The sequence below is a fragment of the Hippopotamus amphibius genome, chromosome 1 (genome assembly GCF_030028045.1).
Source record: "Hippopotamus amphibius kiboko isolate mHipAmp2 chromosome 1, mHipAmp2.hap2, whole genome shotgun sequence".
In the NCBI taxonomy this organism is placed as follows: domain Eukaryota; kingdom Metazoa; phylum Chordata; class Mammalia; order Artiodactyla; family Hippopotamidae; genus Hippopotamus; species Hippopotamus amphibius.
The window spans coordinates 57,080,376-57,101,897 of record NC_080186.1 but is presented as its reverse complement, the minus strand read 5'-3'; the positions used below and the strand labels follow the sequence as shown (position 1 = coordinate 57,101,897).

Here is a 21,522-nt window from a genome sequence, read left to right as displayed (position 1 = left end):
AAAGACAACCCTGGGTAAAGTACATTCGTTGCTTTGAACACAAAGGCCATCAAGAGATTTAGTTTAAGAAGCATTTCATTTGGAGAAAGAGCTAAAAGAACAATTTCTAGCTTTTAACTCCTTGTCACCTAAGCTGATTTAAATATAAATCAAAAACTCACTCTGAAGAGCTTTCCCTGAAGAGCCAGATACAAGTACTGTATTGAATAATTCTGTTCATTTATAAACTGAAAAGAAGTCTACTTGAAAGCTACAACTAAAGTCAGTCCTGAAGCAGCTTCCTGTGAAATAAGCTTCAATGGTACGGTTGGGTGGAAAGGAACAGTGGATTGAGTACCAAGAGACTTGAGTTAGTCCCATCTCTGCTAAGCGAACTTGGACAGAGCTTTTGATTTCTCTAGACTTCTCTGAACTTCAAAATGGGGAGATTAGACCAAAACAAACTCGGATTCCATGAAACTTAAAATCAAATCCCTCAAATAGAGCAAAGCAGAAATTAATAAAAGTGGCTTACGGTAAGTTTTTATTTTAAATACCCGAATGGAAGGGGATACAGTAACCAAGTTTTCAACTGTTTAAAGATGCTAGCATGCACAGGATGGATCCACTTTATCTTCATAGAAATGGTCTTGCATAGCTCACTAACATTCCTAACTTGCTAGAATGTAGGCCCCAAACAGAAGCAGGCTTCATATTCTACATATGATCAGCTCAGTGAGGTGGTTGCCCACCTATGTATGGGGAGTTTTTCCACACCTCAAGGTAAGACTATAAACTCCACTCTTTAAAAAAGCAAATACACCCTCAGCCCACAGATTACTCTTTAAAGTCAGTTTATTGATCCATGTTTGTAAAATGTATTTTAAAAAATAGACCAAAATGTTGACACAGCTGAGTAGCAGGAGCTAGGTCCCCCCTTCTCCTTATGCTTACCTGCATTTTTCTAGTTATCTGATACATTTTTGTAGCCAGGAAAATGAAAAGACTAAATAAATCATATTACTATACCTGAACTGCAGCTATGTATTAAAAATATGGACTACTACTCAGCCATAAAAAGGAACAAAATGGAGTTATTTGTAATGAGGTGGATGGACCTAGTCTGTCCTACGAAGTGAAGTAAGTCAGAAAGAGAAAAATACGGTAAGGCATACCTACGGAATCTAAAAAAATGGTACTGACAAGCCTAGTGGTAGGACGGGAATAGTGACACAGTTGTAGAGAATGGACTTGAGGACACAGAGGGGGAAGGGGAAGCTGGGACAAGTGAGAATAGCATTGACATATATACACTGTCAAATGTAAAACAGATAGCTAGTGGGAAGCTGCTGCAGAGTACAGGGAGATCAGCTCGAAGCCTGACAATGACCTGGGGGGGGTGGGATAGGGAGGGGATATATGTATACATATAGCTGATTCACTTTGTTGTACAGCAGAAACTAACACACCATTGTAAAGCAATTATACTCCAATAAAGATGAAAAAAAAAAATAAAGCATAGCAAACAGCTGGAAAGAAAAAAAAAAAAAACAATCCAAAATGCTGGTAGCTGTTTCTGGGTGGCTCATGGGTGTTTTCACTATGCATTTTCCCAAATGTTCTATAATATACATGCACTAACCGTTGCTAATTTCAAAAATAACTATTTAAGATCTACTTAACTGGCTGCAGCCTGCAGAAAGTCATTCCTGAATGGGAGTTTTGTGGTCAATCACTAGAAACAATCCTGTATTTGGGTTACAGTGTTCTTGTGTTGATTTGTCTGGTGTTCTCCCACAGCTTTGAGTAGTATTGTTTGTGTCCTACATTTTATGCAAAGGAGAAATATCATTTGTCTTCATGGTTCAATACCTAGTCCCTGTCCATGGTGAGTAGAAATGACAGTGGAGGTCTGATCTTCTAGAGGGGAAAATTCCTCTTTGGACCAGAGCTGGAAGCTGCCCACCAAGGCCACAACAGAAGATTGTTATTTTAATCTAGTACTAACCTTTTTGCAAATGTGTAAGAACCATGACACCTGTTTTAAAGCAGTAGCACCTACAGTGGGGATGTTTATCATGGATTCTTAAGTCCCCCATACAAACTACCTAGCGGGCAAAAGGGCAAAGTGTTGTTGGTCTTCGCTTACATTGCCTAGCATTCAACAGACCTTAAATCAGTGTCCCTCAAAGAGTGATATGCAAAACACCTACACATCACAATCACCAAGGGGGACGGTGCTTGTTAAAAAAATTCTTGGACATCCTCAGGCCTGATAATCTCCATTTTAAATATTCTTTAGACTATGAGTATCCCAATTAGTAACAATAACAAAGAACTTGTAGATATGCATAGTCTGTAAAATAAAATGTAAACATTTGAAAATTGAAATCTGTCTCTGCTACTAATTATTTACTAGCATCATCATCTGCTCAATAAGCTCACTGAGGAAAAAACACATACTTTTGTATCTCTAAAGCCAATGCCTTTCAAGGCCCTGTTCATCACTTATTTTTTATATATATTATTAAGAAATCACACACACAACCCCTTTCAAACTGCAAATCAAATATGTTCAACAGTGGTCCATAAAAGCCTATTATTTCCATAACTTTATTAAAATAAGAAAATTAAGTATTTATAAAAAAATAAGGGAAAACAAGGACCTCTATCAGCTTTATTAGCTGCAATATGCATTATTTGTAATTATAAATTATACAAATTATAAATTACATATAACATAATTATAACAAAAATTTTAGTTTTGAAAAACGTTTTATTCAAGAATTACATAATTTCATATATCTTTCAAAATACAGTTTCCTAGATTGCTACAAAAGAAAGCAAATTCAATAAGAAATTTAAATCATTAAATATGTTTCACTAGTATATACATACAGAATGCCAAGCGATTAATATTTAGCCCTGGAATGCGTACCATGTCTTTTGTTTTTTCCTTATTAAAGGCTCAATCCAGCACTTTGTATAGGCTATGCACAACAGGCAAAGTTCAGTGTTCATAAGAGTTTGACATTAGCTGCCTCAGTTTATAGCTGTGGTAGTTTGTCCACAGGGGTGTCAAATTTGAAGTCTGTAGGAAACAGATCTGGGGCCCGAGGATAGATCAGTCTGTAGGACTGTCTGATTGTAACATCAGCAACACCAGCAATATCTCCAATTTCTAAAAGACAAAAATCAAAATAGTAAGTGTAACTTCCATCCTACCTCCCTTCTACTACCTGCATTTGTAGGACATGGTAGTATAAAATGTGTAAGAAAAAGAAAACAAAAATATTTTTAAAAACTTTGAAAAGTAGAAAGCAGGGGTACAGTAACAACAATAATAATGGTATTAGTACTTATTATCTCAAAGGATTGTCATATTAGTATTAAAAGGTTTACTACATGTAAAACACTTGCACAGTGCTCAAGACAGAGCACTATGTGTGATAACTATTATACTGCTCATTGTATTTAGAACTGACTTTCCACAATAAATTTTTTTGAGGATCACAGCAGTAATGCATGAATACATTCTTGTAAAGAAATTCACTTTATTATTTCTGTGTTTAAAAGTTCCCCCGCAACATCTTCCCAAACAAATCTCTAGATTCTTGTTAGGTTAAAACCAAAATGGGACCATACTATAAGTATTTTTCTTTTTTAAAAATATTTATTTATTTGGCTGTACCGGGTCTTAGTTGTGGCATGCGGGATCTAGTTCCTGACCGAGGATCGAACCTGGGCCCCCTGCACTGGGAGCACGGAGTCTTCACCCCGGGACCACAAGTCCCTATAAGTATTTTTCTACAGCCTCTTTTTTCTATTTAACACATCTGAGATCAAACAGCTGTACCTTACAGCATGAAGTAGATGTTTTTCACTATTATAAACATATACTTGAGCATACATATTGAGCTCACGAGTTATTTCCACAGTCTACTATAAAATCCAAGGATCCACTTTTACCATTCAAAGTCAGTAAGTCCTTCCATTTTTTAAAAGAAGTCCCAAAGGACTGCCACTTGACAATTATTTGGTTAACTTACTCAAAACAGATTTTTTAAACACACCCTTTAACACACAAACTCATTTTACCACCTTTTCAGAGCCAGTTCAAATTGGTGAGATTTTACAGCTTTTCAGTGTGGATACTGCCATCAGTGCACAATTAGCTAATTTTAAGTTTCCTTATCTTACGTTGCATTATGTTTTACTAGACATAAATACCAATGAATGTCATCTATGTGAATGTCAACTGGCTGCTGGGCAAGGAAGGAAAGGGCCTTAAATTTCAAGAAAACCCTTCATGTAAAACACAAACAGCAGAAAGAGCCAAGATCAACATTTTTTGTGTTGTTGATTAGAATAAACATTACAACTAAGAGTGAAGGTAAGGACAATCTGCTCAGCCACAGCTTCTCCATTTTCCCAGAAGACTCAAAATTATCTTGAAAAATACAAGTGGAGGCCAAAGAGAATGGTTTATAGTGTATTTAAATAACTAATGGCTGGCTTCTTCTGTCCAATCATTCTTCTATATAATTTATTATTTTTCTTAATATAGGAACATAACTGCCTAAGCTGAAGTTCTGAATAGTGTATTAAAAAATCATTACAGCAAGTGGACTTCCCTGGTGGTGCAGCGGTTAGGAATCCACCTGCCAATGCAGGGGACACAGGTTCGATCCCTGATCTGGGAAGATCCCACATGCCGCAGAGCAACTAAGCCTGTGTGCCACAACTACTGAGCCTGTGCTCTAGAGCCTGCGAGCCACAATTAGTGAGCCCGAGTGACACAACTACTGAAGCCCACATGCCTAAAGTCTGTGCTCCTCAACAAGAGAAGCCACTGCACTGAGAAGCCTGAGCACTGCAACGAAGAGTAGCCCCTGCTCACCACAACTAGAGAAAGCCCACACGCAGCAACAAAGACCCAACGCAGCCACGCAGCCAATAAGTAAATAAATTTATATAAATTAAAAAAAAGTTATTACAGCAAGTAATTTCACCACCTTACTTTTAAATTTAGAACTGACTGCTCCTTTTTCTTTATAAATCTTTTTGAGGATCACAGAAGTAGTTAATGAATACAAGCTCGTAAAGAAATTCACTAAAAAAGTTCTCCTACAACAGTAAATTCAAAAATAGCTGAAGGCTGAACTACTTATGTCAGTATTTTCATGAAGAAACTGTGCATAGCACCCAAAAGAAGAAAGAGAATACGTTTCACAGACAGTTAAAACTTGGTGGTCAGCACGTATTTCTAATGTGCCTGTTGGCAGGGTACCATGCCAGCCAGCAAGAAACAAAGCATGGCCGCCTCCTCTCAAGATTTCAAAAGGTAAGTTTTGAGGGGAAAAACACAGACTATTCAAAATAACCAGGAAAACTTAGGGTGAACAAATAAAAACAACTTCTAAAAATAAAAGATGTACAAACTAAAATTAACTAATTTAAATGGAAAAAAAGTTAAGTCTGTACATAGGGTTATGCTGCCAAATATTTTTATTTATGAGACATTTAAGAGCAAAATGCTATATCTTCTTAAGTTTTGATGCTAAGGAACTACCTCTTAAACATGGGCTCTGGATATTTACTGGCATCCCTGAGAGACACTGCAGGTTCAGTTCCAGACCACTGAAATAAAGCCAATACTGCAATAAAGTGCATCACAGGAATTTTTTGGTTTCCCAGTACATATAAAATTTATATTTACACTATACTGTAATCTATTAAGTGTGCAAAAGAATTGTCTAAAAAGATAATGCACATACCTTAATTAAAATATATTTTATTACTAAAAAATGCTAATCATCATCTGACAACACTGACATAAACCTTCCATTTGTTAAAAAAAAAAAAAAAATGTAATACCTGAGAAGTGGAATGAAGTATGCATGTATCTGCCTCATGCTTAAAATGGAAATACAATCACATAATACAGCCTTCACAATTTCATCACTACTCTTCCTAATGAAGAATCCTACCTTTTTGGGTCCTTTTCTCAGCTGATGCCTGCGAGGCCATGTAAATGGCGGCTGCTGCTACAGATATGGGGCTCCTTCCGGGAACCAAGTCCAACTCCACAGCTTTACGGGCTATATGTGTAGCTGCCATCTGTACTTGTTTAGGAAGACAAAGGTTGGAACAAAACCTGGACATGAAGTCCCCAGTTGTAATCAAATCCACACTGGTTTCTAAAGCTTTCAAAATAAGTTTAAAACATCGGCCAATTTCTTTCTTAGAAATTCGTGATACGGCACATATTTCTAAAAGGAAAAAAAATTTAAATAAATAAATCCACATAGGCCACACAGGTCATTTAAAAAATCTATCATTTCTGATTATAAAAGTAATATAGTCTAATTACAAAGTTCAATCATGCCTTAAAGATCAGTCTCTAATCCTCTCAGTGATACTTCTCATAGAGCTAATCTAAAATATCTGTTAATTTATGTTTATAACACTTAAAAGAAGTTTTTCTTTTTTTAAAGTTAAATGTAGGTTTCAAAATAGTAACTCCTCTGAAGTTTCATTTCACGCAAGTAAGTTTCTTCAACCAATCAAAAACTTCTTTGATATTTATGTATTAATCTGCTATAAGAAGTATTTCAAGAAGATGAAAGAAAATACTCAAACTAAAGAATGCTTCTTAAGTTACACAATGTCATACGTACATGCAATCCCTGCAGTTACAAGCTATAGCAAAATAAGATCAAATATTTAACCTTGTTATTCTAAAAATTCAACTACCACTTTCAGAAAAAATTTAACAAAAGCCCTTAGTTTTAGCTGTAATAACCTAACAGACGGTGATGATAATGGTCACTGCCTTTTCACTCTGACACAAGAAAACATAAAAAATATTCAAAAACATAAAAAAAAAATGAATGAAGGGTAATTATAGTCTTAAGCTAAAATCTATAAGTATCACAACAACAATGTGAATAAGTTGTAATGTTTTCACGGGTAAACTGCAAACTAGATGAAAAAACCTGGTTCTCTCAAAGCCTCTAACCTAAGTGTGAAAATACAAACTAACTTGAGAGGAAGTTTCACTGATGCATTCTAAGGCTTGACTCCCTCACCTGTAGAGACCTGTGCTAGGAGTGGAAACTTTGCTGTCCATTCACTGTACAGACTTACTACAAAGGCTTCTGATGCCAGGCCTCAAAGGCCACGAGATACAGTCAGAAGATCTTACTAGCAAAGAACACAGGGCTTAAAGAGCCTAACAAGACTTTACATGGGAAAACAGCCTGAAAAGAACATGATCAATATGATCACAGAATTTTGTCAAGGAACAAAACAAGGTGGTGTTTAGAAAGATACTTAGGTGTATTACTGTATGTAACCAGGAAGACATGACTTATCTACTTACTGTCAAAGCTGCTTGACTTTGGTCTGTCACTTTAATATGAAATAGATAACATTTATATCTAAGCAACTAAAAACTTACCTTTAAATGTCCTAGGAACTCCTTCCTGTCTGCAAGCAATATAGAGACAGGCAGAAGCTATGGCATCATTAGCTCTTCCCTTCAGGCTCTTCTGTTCATACACTTGTTTGAATAGATTATTTGTTCGATCCTTCAAAGGAGAGAAGCTAAGTTTAATTAATTCTAGACCATTTAATTAGCCACAATAGCAAAATTTCATGTGTTCACTAAATTATGCTAAGTCAAAGCCAGCATGGCTTTAAAAAGATAGACAAGAACTTACAACTATATTTCGAGGGAGGTTGATTCTGTCTGCCATGGTAGTGATTTCTTTGAATGCATTCATCATTGCCCGATCAGAACTACTCATGGTTCTCCTATTCTGGTACTTAGAATTACCAAATTCATCAAAACTTGCAGCTCCTGTACCCTAAAAAACAAAGTTTTATAACTTTATGCAAAACAACTTTGAACACCTGAATGAACAATTTTCTAAGAAAACTTATCTTACATAATCTGACTCCATACTGTCCAAGAAATCTACCCTGAGCAACCTCTCTATTCCTCAAAAGAAAAAGTACCAGGTTAAGATGATTTTAAAGACGTTTTCTGGCAAATACTTTAAGTGTAAAAATATTATTAGAGAATCTGATAATATAAGCCATCATATTAATAAGACCTAGGAGAAAAGTCACATGATTATCTCCAAAGGTGCTTAAACAAGGTAAGCAAACAAAACTCCCAAGTCCAATGATTAATGGAGAAACATTAGCAGCAATACCACTAAAGTCAGAAGATAAAAAACACCTCCCACCACTACCATTTTCTAACACTATACTAGGAAAACTAGCCAATAAGAGGTAATTATAATTATATAATGTAAGTATATAACAATTATATTAACTATATTAGTATAATTATATTAAAATTCAGCAAGAGAGATTAGAAGTACAAATTTGAGATGGAAATGATAAACTCTGCAGATGGTATCTTTGTATAAACCTAGAATACTCAAGAAAATCACTCAAGCTGCTATAAATAAGAGAATTCATTAGAGTGGCAAGGTCAAAATTAAACAGAAATCAATAGCCTAATTATGTGTAATCAACCAGTTAGAAGACAACGAAAGAAAAAGCTGCAATTACAACAGCAACAAAAATATAAAATATCTAGGGATCAACTTAAACTCACAAGACCTTCATGAAGAAAACTTTAAAACATCCATGGCAGGACACATATGACCTAAGGAAATGTAAATGCATACTATATTTCTGGATAAGAAGATTTTTCATTAAGAAGTCTATTTTCCCTAAGCCAGTCTGCAAATAAATCTAACCAAACAGTGAAAATAATAACCAAGTTTTTTTTGTTTTTGTTTTTTAACCAAAGTTATCCTAACTTTAAATGGAAAAGACTAGCAAAGAAAATGCTGGAAAATGGCAAGAAAGGAGGACTAATGCTCCCAGATATTAGAACAGTGTGGTGTGGCATTTGACTAACTAGACCAGATTAGAGAAAGGACAGAAAGTCCAGAAATAGCCCCAAATACATACAGAAACTTAACATGACAAACGTAGCATCTTAAAAAATTTCTTTGCCATATAGGCATAGATAACTTTCAAAGGATACAGGAAAACCTAAAATTAGTGGTTACCTGTCTCCCACAGGGAAAGGGGGCTGCAGTAGAAACAGAGTGGAGGGGTCAAGGGTGAGGAAAAACTACCGTGTCCTTTTTACATTTTTGTTTTTGAATCATGTATTTCCTATTGAAAAAGATTAAACATTAAAAAAAGTCACAGTATTAATTAGCTGTAATCTCAAACATTTAAAAATGTCCTTAGTATACTTTTCCCCAGCCTGTAAAGCTAAAACAAAGCAAATACCAAAAACCATCTACTTTTAAAATATTTCTGAATACTGTAAACTCTTTAACTTAGTCTACACCATGTTTTTCAAACTTAATAGGACCATGAAAAACTAATGACTTACTTTTGAATACTTTCTTAAAAATAGACTATGCAGTAGTATAGATTCAGTCCTAAAATAGCATACACTTCCTTGATGAGTCCTTTGCAATAATGCCACTACTACTTCCAATTCAGATAACAGAGCAAAAACCAGCCAGGCTGCCAGGAAGATTATATTACTGCTTCATATAATAGCAGCAGGTACCATTTATTGAACACATTCTACACACGTGTTTTATATACTTTACATACATTCCCATGTAACCTTCAATATCTCTACTGAGTAAAGTAGCAGTATTCTCACTTTACTGATGAGGAAAGTAAAGCTTAGGAAAGTCATAAATTCACCAATATTAGAAAATAGTCTATACTGAGATCCAACTTATCTTAGGTGGTGTCAAGGGAAAAGAGAAAATATTCCTAATATTCAAGGAACATGTCAATGTGAACTCAAAGAACATACTACACTCAATTTTTTGTGCAAAACTGCTTCATGAAAACAGGGAGCTAAGATACATAAAGAGTCTGCAACCTCAATCTATTGGTCTCCCATTTAAGATGGAAGAAATGCATAAGGCAACCATTAGTCACAACAGTATTACTGGAAAATCTTATTCTCAGATCAAGATTCCTCACTGGGGCAGTGACTGATACTTTTGCAAAGTTCCCAAACAGGTCTTGGGTCAGTCTGCACCTGTTATTTCTTGCCGAATGGATTTATTACCTTGCCAATCATAGTAGACAAATCTCCATCACTCAGAAGAGGATTCTGAGAATCTCCAACTCGAGATGGATCTTTTGTTGCTTTATCATTGCTGAAAGTTCTCCACTCAGATCCTACATCAATAACCCGGTCACCTGAGAATATAAGTGCAAATCTAAATTGTCTTGTCAAGATAGGATTTATTTAACGCTGCATAATGCCCAACTCAGCCCTTTTATTCCCAGAAATTCTCAACACGAACATCAGGCTTCAACTTAAGTATCTCGTCTTAGACATCTGTCCTAAAACATTCCTATTGTGCCAGTCCAATAATAAACCTCTTTAAACATTATGCTATGATTAGTCATATTCTAACTCCTGGAATAAAGAATTAGTCAAAGACAAATATCAAAATAAAGCTATTCATATGTGATGCAAAGATAAAGTAATATAACCATGAAGAACCAAAATTTGCACAAAATATGCAACAGGCATGGAAAAAAACAGAGAACACTTTACAATGGTATTAATACACACAGTTTAACATTTAAAAAATTATGAAGTTTTCACAGGCAATGCTCTGCAAAGAACTAAGCCTAAGGGTATGTTTTAGTAACTATTTGATGAAAAAATATTTTGGGCCAAATAATTCATACAGAATAAACTAAGCCTAGAATCAGTAAGCAGAAAGGTAGGCAAATTTTTCTTTTTAGGCAAAGAAGCAGTGGCTAAATACGTCATGCCAAGAAACCAGACACAGGTAGATCTGGTGTAGATAATTGCTTTGAGGGGAATGCTCAGTGCCGGTAATACCTCCATACCTCCATCACAGACAATATTTAATATGAACACATGCATATGCTAGTCACTGTGCCCTTTGTAAATGTTCTCTTTTAATCTTCAAAGCTTTATACAGGTAGGTACCACTTTTACTGCCACATTAGAAATAAAATTAATCTGCCTAAGATCACATATTTAATCACAGATTAATTAAAACTGAAATGCGAATAGGATTCCAAAATCTGTTCTATACTACATTTGTAAAACATGAGCTTTTCCACCAGTGTGATAAAACTGAAAGCAGGAACCAGGCCATTTTCATCTGTGGCTATACACAACAAATAGGAGAAAGGAATGGCAGAAATAACTTATCTCAGCAGTTAAAAGAAGCCTGGTATTCGTGAACAAACGTATGGATACCAAGGGGGAAAGGCAGATGTGAACTGCAAGATTGGGATTGACATATACACACTACCATGTATAAAACAGATATGCTCTGTGATGACCTAAATGGGAAGGAAATCTAAAAAAGAGGGGATATATGTATACACATGGCTGATTCACTTTGCTGTACAGCAGAAACTGACACAGCAGTTATATGACCAAAGCAACTATACTCCAATAAGATAAAGAAAGAATAAAAAAAAAGAAGTCTGGTGTTGACAGTCAATTAATATAATGATTAACAGTGTGGACTCTGTATCAGTTGCTGCTTAGCCTTGGACAAATTTCCTCATTTCTGCATTTTCACTTCCTCAGCTTTAAATTTCCCCAATAACCTCATTTTAAAGATTTACAGATTAAATAAACTAATATAGGTCCAGTGCTTAAAATACACATGAAGTGCTTAAAAACCAGTTCAAAGTAAGTGCTTGATATTAGCTATTTATTGCTATAACAGTAAGATGACAAACATTCTGACATTTTGACATTCATTCTGAGTAAGAAGAGTACCAGTTGGAAAACAATCTCCATATTAGACTTTTAAAGTATCAATGTCAGAATGCTTTGCTGCAGTACTATCAGTAGGACAGCAAATGAGGTAGGGAGAGAATAGAAGGAAGGAACTCAATGTACATTGTGCTAAATCGTCTATACTTTTTTATATATGGTATATTAACTAAAATGCTTATACATAGAGTATAGTGATCTGACTTCAGTGTTATATTTAAGAAAATAGGTAAATACACAACAGAACCATTCACTCCTGATGGTTTTGGGAAAATCTGCTTTTTTTTGAACTCTCCGATCACTTGGGAATAACCAGATCTCACTTGGACTATCATGTGTCCATGTCACTAGGGAACTGAGATAGAGATAGGATCCCCATTTGCCATACCTTATGCAATAAGAATGGCCAAGGAAAGCAGAAGCGGGGAGATCAGTTAAGGACTTCTGTGGATCAGAGATTGGGCAGGTGGGCCCAAAATAAGGAGAAAAAGTTAAAAGGATGCGATGGTCATGATGGATTTCTCTCTGCTTTCTCCTCATAATAGCGAACATCACTAAACTTGGGAAGCAATTCTAATTATATGTTAATAATGATTTTTAAAACTTACCTGAAGTAACATAAAATCTGTAATTGTGCACTGAGCTTTACTACAATACCAAGCAAGGCCCATGTCTCAAGGAGACCACTCTAAAGAGACTGACTTTTCTTTCTTTTTACATAAAGAGTAGCTGCTTACAAAAAAGTTATATAAGCAAAACAAAATTACCTGTATTCCCATCATCCAAAGACAGCCACTGTAAATATTTTGGTATATATTCTTTCTGTCTTTTTCATGCGTGTGTATACATGTTTTTTTGTAAGATTAAAAATATATTGTACCTATTCCATTACAAGCTCTTTTCACTAAGTTTCTATCAAAACACCAAAATAAGATTTTAATTTTTTAAAAATATTTATTATATTTATTTATTTGGCTGCGCCGGGTCTTAGTTGTGGCATGCGGGATCTTTGTTTTGGCATGTGGGATATAATTCCCTGACCAGGGATAGAACCCAGGCCCCCTGCGTTGGGAGTCTAGAGTCTTAATTACCGGACCACCAGGGAAGTCTCCCAAAACAAGATTTTTAGACAAAGTTCAGACCCTTTAATACCATCCACTGATCAAAGTGATACCATGATGTCTCCATGCTTCCTATTTTCAAAGAGAGAAAAGTGAATTTAACTTTCCTAGTCAGTGAAATAAAAACACAAACATACAAAAAACAAGCAACTACTGTGGTCTTCAAATCGAGAATTACTTAATAAATTTAAGTTAAAAAAAATCAAATGTCATCATTAACTTTTAATATTTTAATTAATACAATGGATGTATTATTAAGAGAATACTTTATCTTTACTAACTTATATCTTCTAAGTCTCTTTAGAACTCTGAAGATAAAGTATTAGTTAGCCAACATGCTTCATTTCACAGCATTTTCCTTTTGGCCCAAAAGTAACTTACCATGAGTTTCTTTCAGTGCTTGCTTTGTACTGCCTCAAAAAAGACAAGCTGGATTAGGAAGAGGGGAAAAAAACCAGAACAACAACAACAAAAAGCTGGCCTAGGATAGTATAAATAGAAAGCCCAGAACTGGGTAGTGATGTAATTTTTCCACATACGTGGGAATGATCTACATGACTCATTCAACAATCTGTGGTTTGTGCTAAGAGCCATTCCCTCTTTTTATACTTCACGGCTCAAAACACAGCATTTCCAAAATAACTCAAATAGCACATCATGAAACTACAACTAGACCATCCGATTAAGTGCATGAGTAACAAGAAATAGGGTGGATCATTCAGAAAAAAACAAGTCAGAATACATAAAGGATTTTATTTAAGAACATCCAAATGAAGGAGCATTTTTAAAAGTTGCTTTGGAAGGAAACGGCATTACAGAATTTTTCAAGGAATAAGTGTACAAGGCAGCCATACTGTTTCGGTATAACCAACCTTTGACAAGAAGTAGCCTGCCAATTAGCGTGTGTGCATGTAACACAAAACCTCATATAGCCTTCAACGTTCTAGAAACAGAGAAACATGCCAATTTTTATCAGTTCCTTTCTTAACCACACACTGATTTTTGTAAAATTAACATCAGAAAGAAAGTCTACATATCAAGACTTAAATAGCCAAAATCATAGCACTACTATATGTATGTAACAGCACCACTCCTCCCTCCATCTGTAGAGTATGATCGCTAACACTCTGATCAAGTTTCCCATCCAAAAAGGTAAACAGATTCAATATGCATATTTAAGTATTACACACATGCATAGTTCTCAATTCATGTATCAGAGTAGTGTCGAAAGAGTATTAACCAAGACATTTTACTATATTCTAAAACAATGAGTTTCATCTCTTTATTTTTCAAGAAGAAATTGAGAATAATTGCCAAAATCATTTACACCAGTTTAAAATCGTTAACCACTGTGGCACCTACCCACCTTATGATTTGGCATTTCCACTCCTAAGCTTTGCCTACAAAAGTCTCATACAAGAATATGGGACTTCCCTTATTCTTGGTGGTTCAGGGGTTGAGACCACCAAGGTGGAAGAATCCACCTTCCAATGCAGGAGACCTGGGTTCAATCCCTGGTCGGGGAATTAAGATTCCATGTGCTGCGGAGCAACTAAGCCTGCGTGCTGCAACTACCGAACCCATGCACCACAACTAGAGAGAAGCCCATGCACTGCAACGAAGATCCCGCATGCCACAACTAGGACCCGATGCAGCCAAATAAATAAAATAAATAATTAAAAAAAAAAAGGTCTCATACAAGTAGCATTATTCACATTAGCTAAAAACTGGGAACAACCCAAATGTGCATCAGTGGGAAAATATAAACAATGAAATACTCCTCAGCAAGTAAACTACTAATAATGCAGTAACATAACTGCATTTTAAAAGCACTATTTTGAGCCAAAAAAAGTCAATCACAAAACTAACAAAAAAACCCAACCATACTATATGGTTCTATTTACAGGAAGTTCCAGAAACGGGGAAAATAACCTATGAGGATAGAAATCAGTACAGTGGTTGTTGGGTTGGAGGTGGGGGGGTAGAGGTGATTGACTAGAAAAAGCCATAAGGGAACTTCTGAGGTGAGGGAAATGGTCTAAACATTTTTTGTTTTTTTTCCTAATCATGTGGCTTGTGGGATCTTAGTTCCCTGAACAGGGCTTGAACCCATGCCTCCTGCAGTGGAAGTGCAGAGTCTTAATCACTGAACCGCCAGGGAAGTCCCTAAACATCTTGATTAGTGTGTGTTGATTACACCAGTACATGCAATGTCAAAATTTAAACCATACATCTGGGATCTGTGGATTTTATTGTCTGCGATTATACCTTAATAAATTAAAAATTAAAATTCACTCCCACCAAAATACTGCTGATTTTGAATTAAACTGCATCAAACCTATACATTTTGGGGGAAGTTACAACAATATTTATCAATCTTTTGGACAAGGGAATATACTCTTTCTCAAGGAATTCTTTCACATTACATATATGTCACATTTAGACCTTTTGTTGTCGTTAAGAATCTCATTTTCTAACTAGTAACTGCTATGGTATTTCATATGCTTATACTCAGCCACTCTTAACAGTCTATTAATTTAAAAAAATTGACCTGTAGAAGGAAAGAAATCATAAAGATCAGAGCAGAAATAAATGAAATAGAAACGAAGAAAATGATAGCAAAGATCAATAAAACTAAAAGTTGGTTCTTTGAGAAAAACAAAATGATAAACCTTTAGCCAGACTCATCAAGAAAAAAAGGGAGAGGACAATAAAATCAATAAAATCAGAAATGAAAAAGGAGAAATCACAACTGACACTGCAGAAATACAAAGGATTATTAAGAGACTACTATAAACAACTATATGCCAATAAAACAGACAACCTCGAAGAAGACAAATTCTTGGAAAGGTACAATTTTCCAAGACTGAATCAGGAAGAAATATAAAATATAAGCAGACCTATCACAAGTAATGAAATTGAAACTGTAATAAAAAAATCTTTCAGCAAACAAAAATCCAGGACCAGATGGCTTCACAGGCAAAACTTACAAACATTTAGAGAACTGCTAACACCTATCCTTCTCAGACTCTTCCAAAATATTGCAGAAGGAGGAACACTCCCAAATTCATTCTACGAGGCCACCATCACCCTGATACCAAAACCAGACAAAGATATCACAAAAAAAGAAAATTACAGACCTCTATCACTGATCAATATAGATGCAAAACTCCTCAACAAAATACTAGCAAACAGAATCCAACAACACATTAAAAGGATCATACACTGTGATCAAGTGGGATTTATCCCAGGAATGCAAGGATTCAATTCTTCAATATATGCAAATCAATCAATGTGATATACCATATTAACAAATTAAGGAATAAAAACCATATGATCATCTCAACAGATGCAGGAAAAAGCTTTTGACAAAATTCAACACCCATTTATGATAAAAACTCTCCACAAAATGGGCACAGAGAGAACCTACCTCAACATAATAAAGGCCATATATGACAAATCCACAACAAACAATTATACTCAATGGTGAAAAACTGAAAGCATTTCCACTAGGGTCAGGAACAAGACAAGGATGTCTACTCTCGCCATTCTTATTCAACATAGTTTTGGAAGTCCTAGCCACAGCCATCAAAGTAGAAAAATAAAAGGAATAGGAACTGGAAAAGAAGTAAAACTGTCACTATTTGCAGATGATATACTATACACAGAAAATCCTAAAGCTACCACCAGGAAACTACTAGAGCTCATCAATGAATTTGGAAAAGTTGCAGGATACAAAATTAATGCACAGAAATCTCTTGCAATCGTATATACTTACAATGAAAAATCAGAAAGAGAAATTAAGGAAACAATCCCATTTACCATCACAACAAAAAGAATACAATACCTAAAACCTACCTAAGCATACAAAAGACTTGTACTCAGGAAACTATAAAGTGCTGATGAAAGAAATTAAAGATGACATAAACAGATGGAGAAATATACCATGTTCTTGGATTGGAAGAATCGATACTGTGAAAATGACTATACTACCCTAAGTAATCTACAGATTCAATGTAATCCCTATCAAATTACCAATGGCACTCTTCACAGGATTAGAACAAAAAATTTTACCATTTGTATGGAAACATAAAAGACTCCAAATAGCCAAAGTAATCTTGAGAAAGAAAAACGGAGCCAGAGGAATCAGGCTCCCCAATTTCAGACTATACTACAAAGCTACAGTAATCAAGACAGTATGGTACTGGCACAAAAACAGAAATATAGATTAATGGTACAGGATAGAAAGTCCAGAGATAAACCCATGCACCTATGGTCACCTAATTTATGACAAAGGAGGCAAGAACATCCAATGGAGAAAAGAAAGCATCTTCAAAAAGTGGTGCTGGGAAAACTGGACAGCTACATGTAAAAGAATGAAATTAGAACACTTCCTAACACCATACACAAAAATAAACTCCAAATGGATTAAAGACCTAAATGTAAGACTGGATACTATAAAACTCTTAGAGGAAAACATAGGCAGAACACTCTATGACATAAACCACAGCAAGATCCTTTTTGACCCACCTCCCAGAATAATGAAAATAAAAACAAACAAAAACAAATGGGACCTAATGAAACTTAAAAGCTTTTGCACAGCAAAGGAAACCATAAACAAGACAAAGAGACAATCCTCAGAAAGGGAGAAAATATTTGCAAATGACACAACTGACAAAGGATTAAGCTCCAAAATATACAAGCAGCTCAGTATCAAACAAACAACCCCATCCAAAAATGGGCAGAAGACCTAAATAGACATTTCTCCAAGGAAGACATAGATATTGCCAACAAACACATGAAAAGATGCTCAACATTGCCAATCATTAGAGAAATGCAAATCAAAACCACAATAAGGCATCACCTCACACCAGTCAGAATGGCCATCATCAAAAAATCTACAAAGAATAAATGATGGAGAGGATGTGGAAAAAAGGGAACCCTCCTATACTGTTGGTGGGAATGTAAGCTGATATAGCCACTACGGAAAACAGTATGGAGGTTCCTTAAAAAATTAAAAATAGAGCTACCATATGACCCAGCAATCCCACTACTGGGCATATACCCTGAGAAAACCATAACTCAAAAAGATACATGTACCACAATGTTCAATGAAGCATTATTTACAATAGCCAGGACATGGAAGCAACCTAAATATCCATCAACAGATGAATGAATAATGAAGAGGCTGCACATATATATAATGGAATATTACTCAGCCATAAAAAGGAATGAAACTGAGCTATTTGTAGTGAGGTGGATGGACCTACAGTCTGTCATACAGAGTGAAGTAAATCAGAAAGAGAAAAACAAATACTGTATGCTAACGCACATATATGGAATCTAGAAAAATGGTACTGATGAACCTAGTGGCAGAGAAGGAATAGAGATGCAGACGTAGAGAATGGACTTGAGGACACAGGGGATAGGGAGTGGGAGTGGGGAGGGGGAAGCTGGAATGTAGTGTGCAAGTAGCACTGACATATACACACTATCAAATTTTAAATAGATAGCTAGTGGGAAGCTGCTTCAGAGCACAGGGAGATCAACTCAATGCTTTGTGAAGACCTAAAGGGGTGGAATCGGGAGGGTGGAATAGGGAGGGCGGGAGGGAGGCTTAACAGGGAGGGGTTATGGGGATATATGTATACATATAGCTGATTCACTTTGTTGTATAGCAGAAATTAACACAATACTGTAAAGAAATTATACTCCACAAAGATGAAAAAAAATTTAAAATTGATCTGAGTAATCCAGATATAGAATCCCATTAATGGCAAAGAACTTATTCTCTTTCCAATGCTTAACTCCCATTTCTATTTTATATCTAAAGCACTTGTCAGAACTTTGAAAAGAATGCCTTTGATTTAAAGTAGTAATGTCTCCAATACTTCAACACTATACATGAAAGTAACAGGTGAACTCAAATAGTCTTCCATTAAAGCATCATTCTACTCTAATTCATAGTATCATATATGAAGGAAAAGCATTGAGTTTATTAAATGTCTGTTATCTCAGCAGATGATAGTTGTTTACTACATACTATCTTCTTACATTATAAAAGCTAACCATAGTTGTAGGTCATTACTCTTCTTGTACTTATGTGTTAAGATAAATTATTTGGGTGTAATAAACAGTTTCAGAAGTTAGGTGGCTTAAAACAAAGATTTCTTTCTTATTCGTACTACATGTGTATAGGTAGACAGCACTCCTTTCTATGCAGTCCTTATTCAAGATGATGGAATTCCTACCACTGGAGACATGCCAGTCACCATGCTAGGAAATGGGAATGTGAATTATGCACTGACTCAATGGTTTCTAATAGTAACATTTCTACTCACATGCCATTGGCCAAAGCCGGTCAAGGGTGTTTAACTTCAAAGGGAGTGGGGAAATACAACTGTACCACGTGGGCCAAGAGAAGAACCAGAATATCAGTGAATAGTCATCAGTACTGTTCCAAATGGCAATAAGCAAATAAAACTCAGCTCTGTATTTTTGTGGACTGATGTATAAATTTATTTTAAAAAGACTGTTCTATGACCTCCTTTCTTTGTCACAAGGCAAACAGGAATCAGAGTTAACTTCCTTGTATTAGCATCTGTCGCAGAGAAGTAATCTGTCAGTAGAAATTTTAGGGCTCTTCAAAGTAACGTTTTTACTGGTTGGTTGCTTACAAATTTTTAATAAAACTTTTTACCTGTTAAAAGGATACATTCCCCAGTGGTGCATGGGAATCCTGATTTGCAACCCTAAAGGGTCTTCTGTGAGGAATGTAAAGTTTTCTTCTGTTGTACCTTTAATACTATCATATTCACCTGGATCTTCAAGTAGTGCCATAGTGGTATCTTGTCTTTATCACTTTCCAAAATTCACTCTTTATATTCTCAGATTTGTTTTCTGCTTTATTGATTCAATTTTGTAGAATGTTAAGTTAGCTCATTGCTATCTAAAACAGTTTTACTGTGTTTGTCTCCTTGTGCTATCTTCTTTCTGACCACTTTTAATAGAAACATTAAGGAAGCTTTATTTCATTGATCACAAAAAAAGCAGTTATTTTCTATAACTTTTTTTCTGATAAAATGTATCAGGAGCAGAATTTTCTGTTAAGTCCATAGGACCACTGTTCCTCTTTATTGCAGTCTGCATTCATAAGCCTCAGGTTAAATTTTATGCTTATTCATCCTGTAATAAAGAATTATCAATCCAAATCCAGTGGTGGCAGTGATGTGGGAAAACCTTCCAATCCACCACAAGTACTCTCAGCCTCTCTGGGTACTCAAAAATCCTGGGCAGACAACAGAGAACCCAAACAAAAATAAACTCCCAGTATGATTCCAAAAATGTATTAGGAAGGACACAGGTTTTTAATCAAAGCAAAAACAATAGTAACTTCAACAAGATAGAACTTTCTCAGGTTACCAGTCCATAGTTAATAGTTCTGGATTAATGTGACTCCCAGGCTTCTCCTATCTTTCTGATAAGCCATCTTCATCATGACTTGAATTTTGTAGCATATGATGGCTGTTGGTAGTTCCCACCATCGTGTCAGCATTCTAGCCAATAGGAAGGAGAAAAGGGGAGAGCACATCCCTTGGAGTAGGATCTAGAGTCACACAAATCTCTTCTACTTTACAATGCACTCTTAGAACTTAATCAGGTGGCCATACCTCACTACAAGGGAAGCTGGGAAATACAGTCTAGCTGAGCAGCCACAGGCCCAGTTAAAATTCAGGGATTTTTATTATTAAAGAAAGAGCTGGGTAATAGATACTTTGAAATAACCAGCATCTTCTGCTACAAGGAATAATGGGGTGGGGTGGAAAGAGAGAGAGATAAGCAGGATGTCCAGGAGGAACAAGGTACTCTGCCTGATAGTCTAAAGAAAACAGTACACAAAGACAAATTAAACATTTAACCTTCTTACCAGGCAAGCTATAAATGGTAAATACAACCAAAAGTATTCTGTAGTACAATATTAAAACCTGATTTTGTTTTCTTTCTTATTGTAAATTAATAAAGGAATTTTTTAAAAGGTAATAAATATTAAGAGGAACTGCCCAGAATTTCAATTCTTTCTGCCATCTTTCTGGAAATGGATCTCATTTAAACATTTTGGCATACCACCTATAGTACAGAATTCAGAAGTAAGAGTCACAGAATATATTCCCCAAGCTACTTGTTTTCATAGGCTAGATTTTTCTAAAACCATTTAGTTTAAAGGTATAAAAGTTTTCCAAATGTGCTAAGTCAAAAACTTCAATAATCAAAATGTATTATTCAAGATGGATAAATCCAAAGCACTGGAAAACCGTTTAAGCCAACACACTGTGTCTGAGGGCTTACAAGAGATGACAAAGCAAGAATTTGAAAGTGAATACAAGTATTTCTTAGTTTTAAATATATAGCTTGGCTGTATTAAACTAAAGCTGAATATTTTCCTTTAGGAAATACTGCTAATACAAATTTAAAGATGGTAATCTGACAATGTTTAAAATACTACAGCTGCAGCATCAAATACGCCAGACCCATAATAATCACTCAAACACATTTCGCAACTGACTTGCGAGGAAGAATGGA

At 35.4% G+C, this 21,522-nt stretch overlaps 1 protein-coding gene across 1 annotated transcript in view; it reads right to left on the bottom strand.

The window, feature by feature from the left end:
- Nucleotides 1–2,650: 2,650 nt before the first annotated feature.
- GTF2B (general transcription factor IIB) overlaps nucleotides 2,651–21,522 on the bottom strand; it is a 30,235-nt gene continuing 11,363 nt past the window's right edge. The window contains exons 3-7 of the mRNA XM_057713852.1: nucleotides 10,112–10,245; nucleotides 7,704–7,850; nucleotides 7,442–7,571; nucleotides 5,970–6,251; nucleotides 2,651–3,160 (exon numbers count right to left, since the gene is read on the bottom strand). Coding sequence (XP_057569835.1) covers nucleotides 3,027–3,160; nucleotides 5,970–6,251; nucleotides 7,442–7,571; nucleotides 7,704–7,850; nucleotides 10,112–10,245 — 827 coding nt within the window. The 3' untranslated portion in view covers nucleotides 2,651–3,026. The remainder of the gene's footprint in view (nucleotides 3,161–5,969; nucleotides 6,252–7,441; nucleotides 7,572–7,703; nucleotides 7,851–10,111; nucleotides 10,246–21,522) is intronic.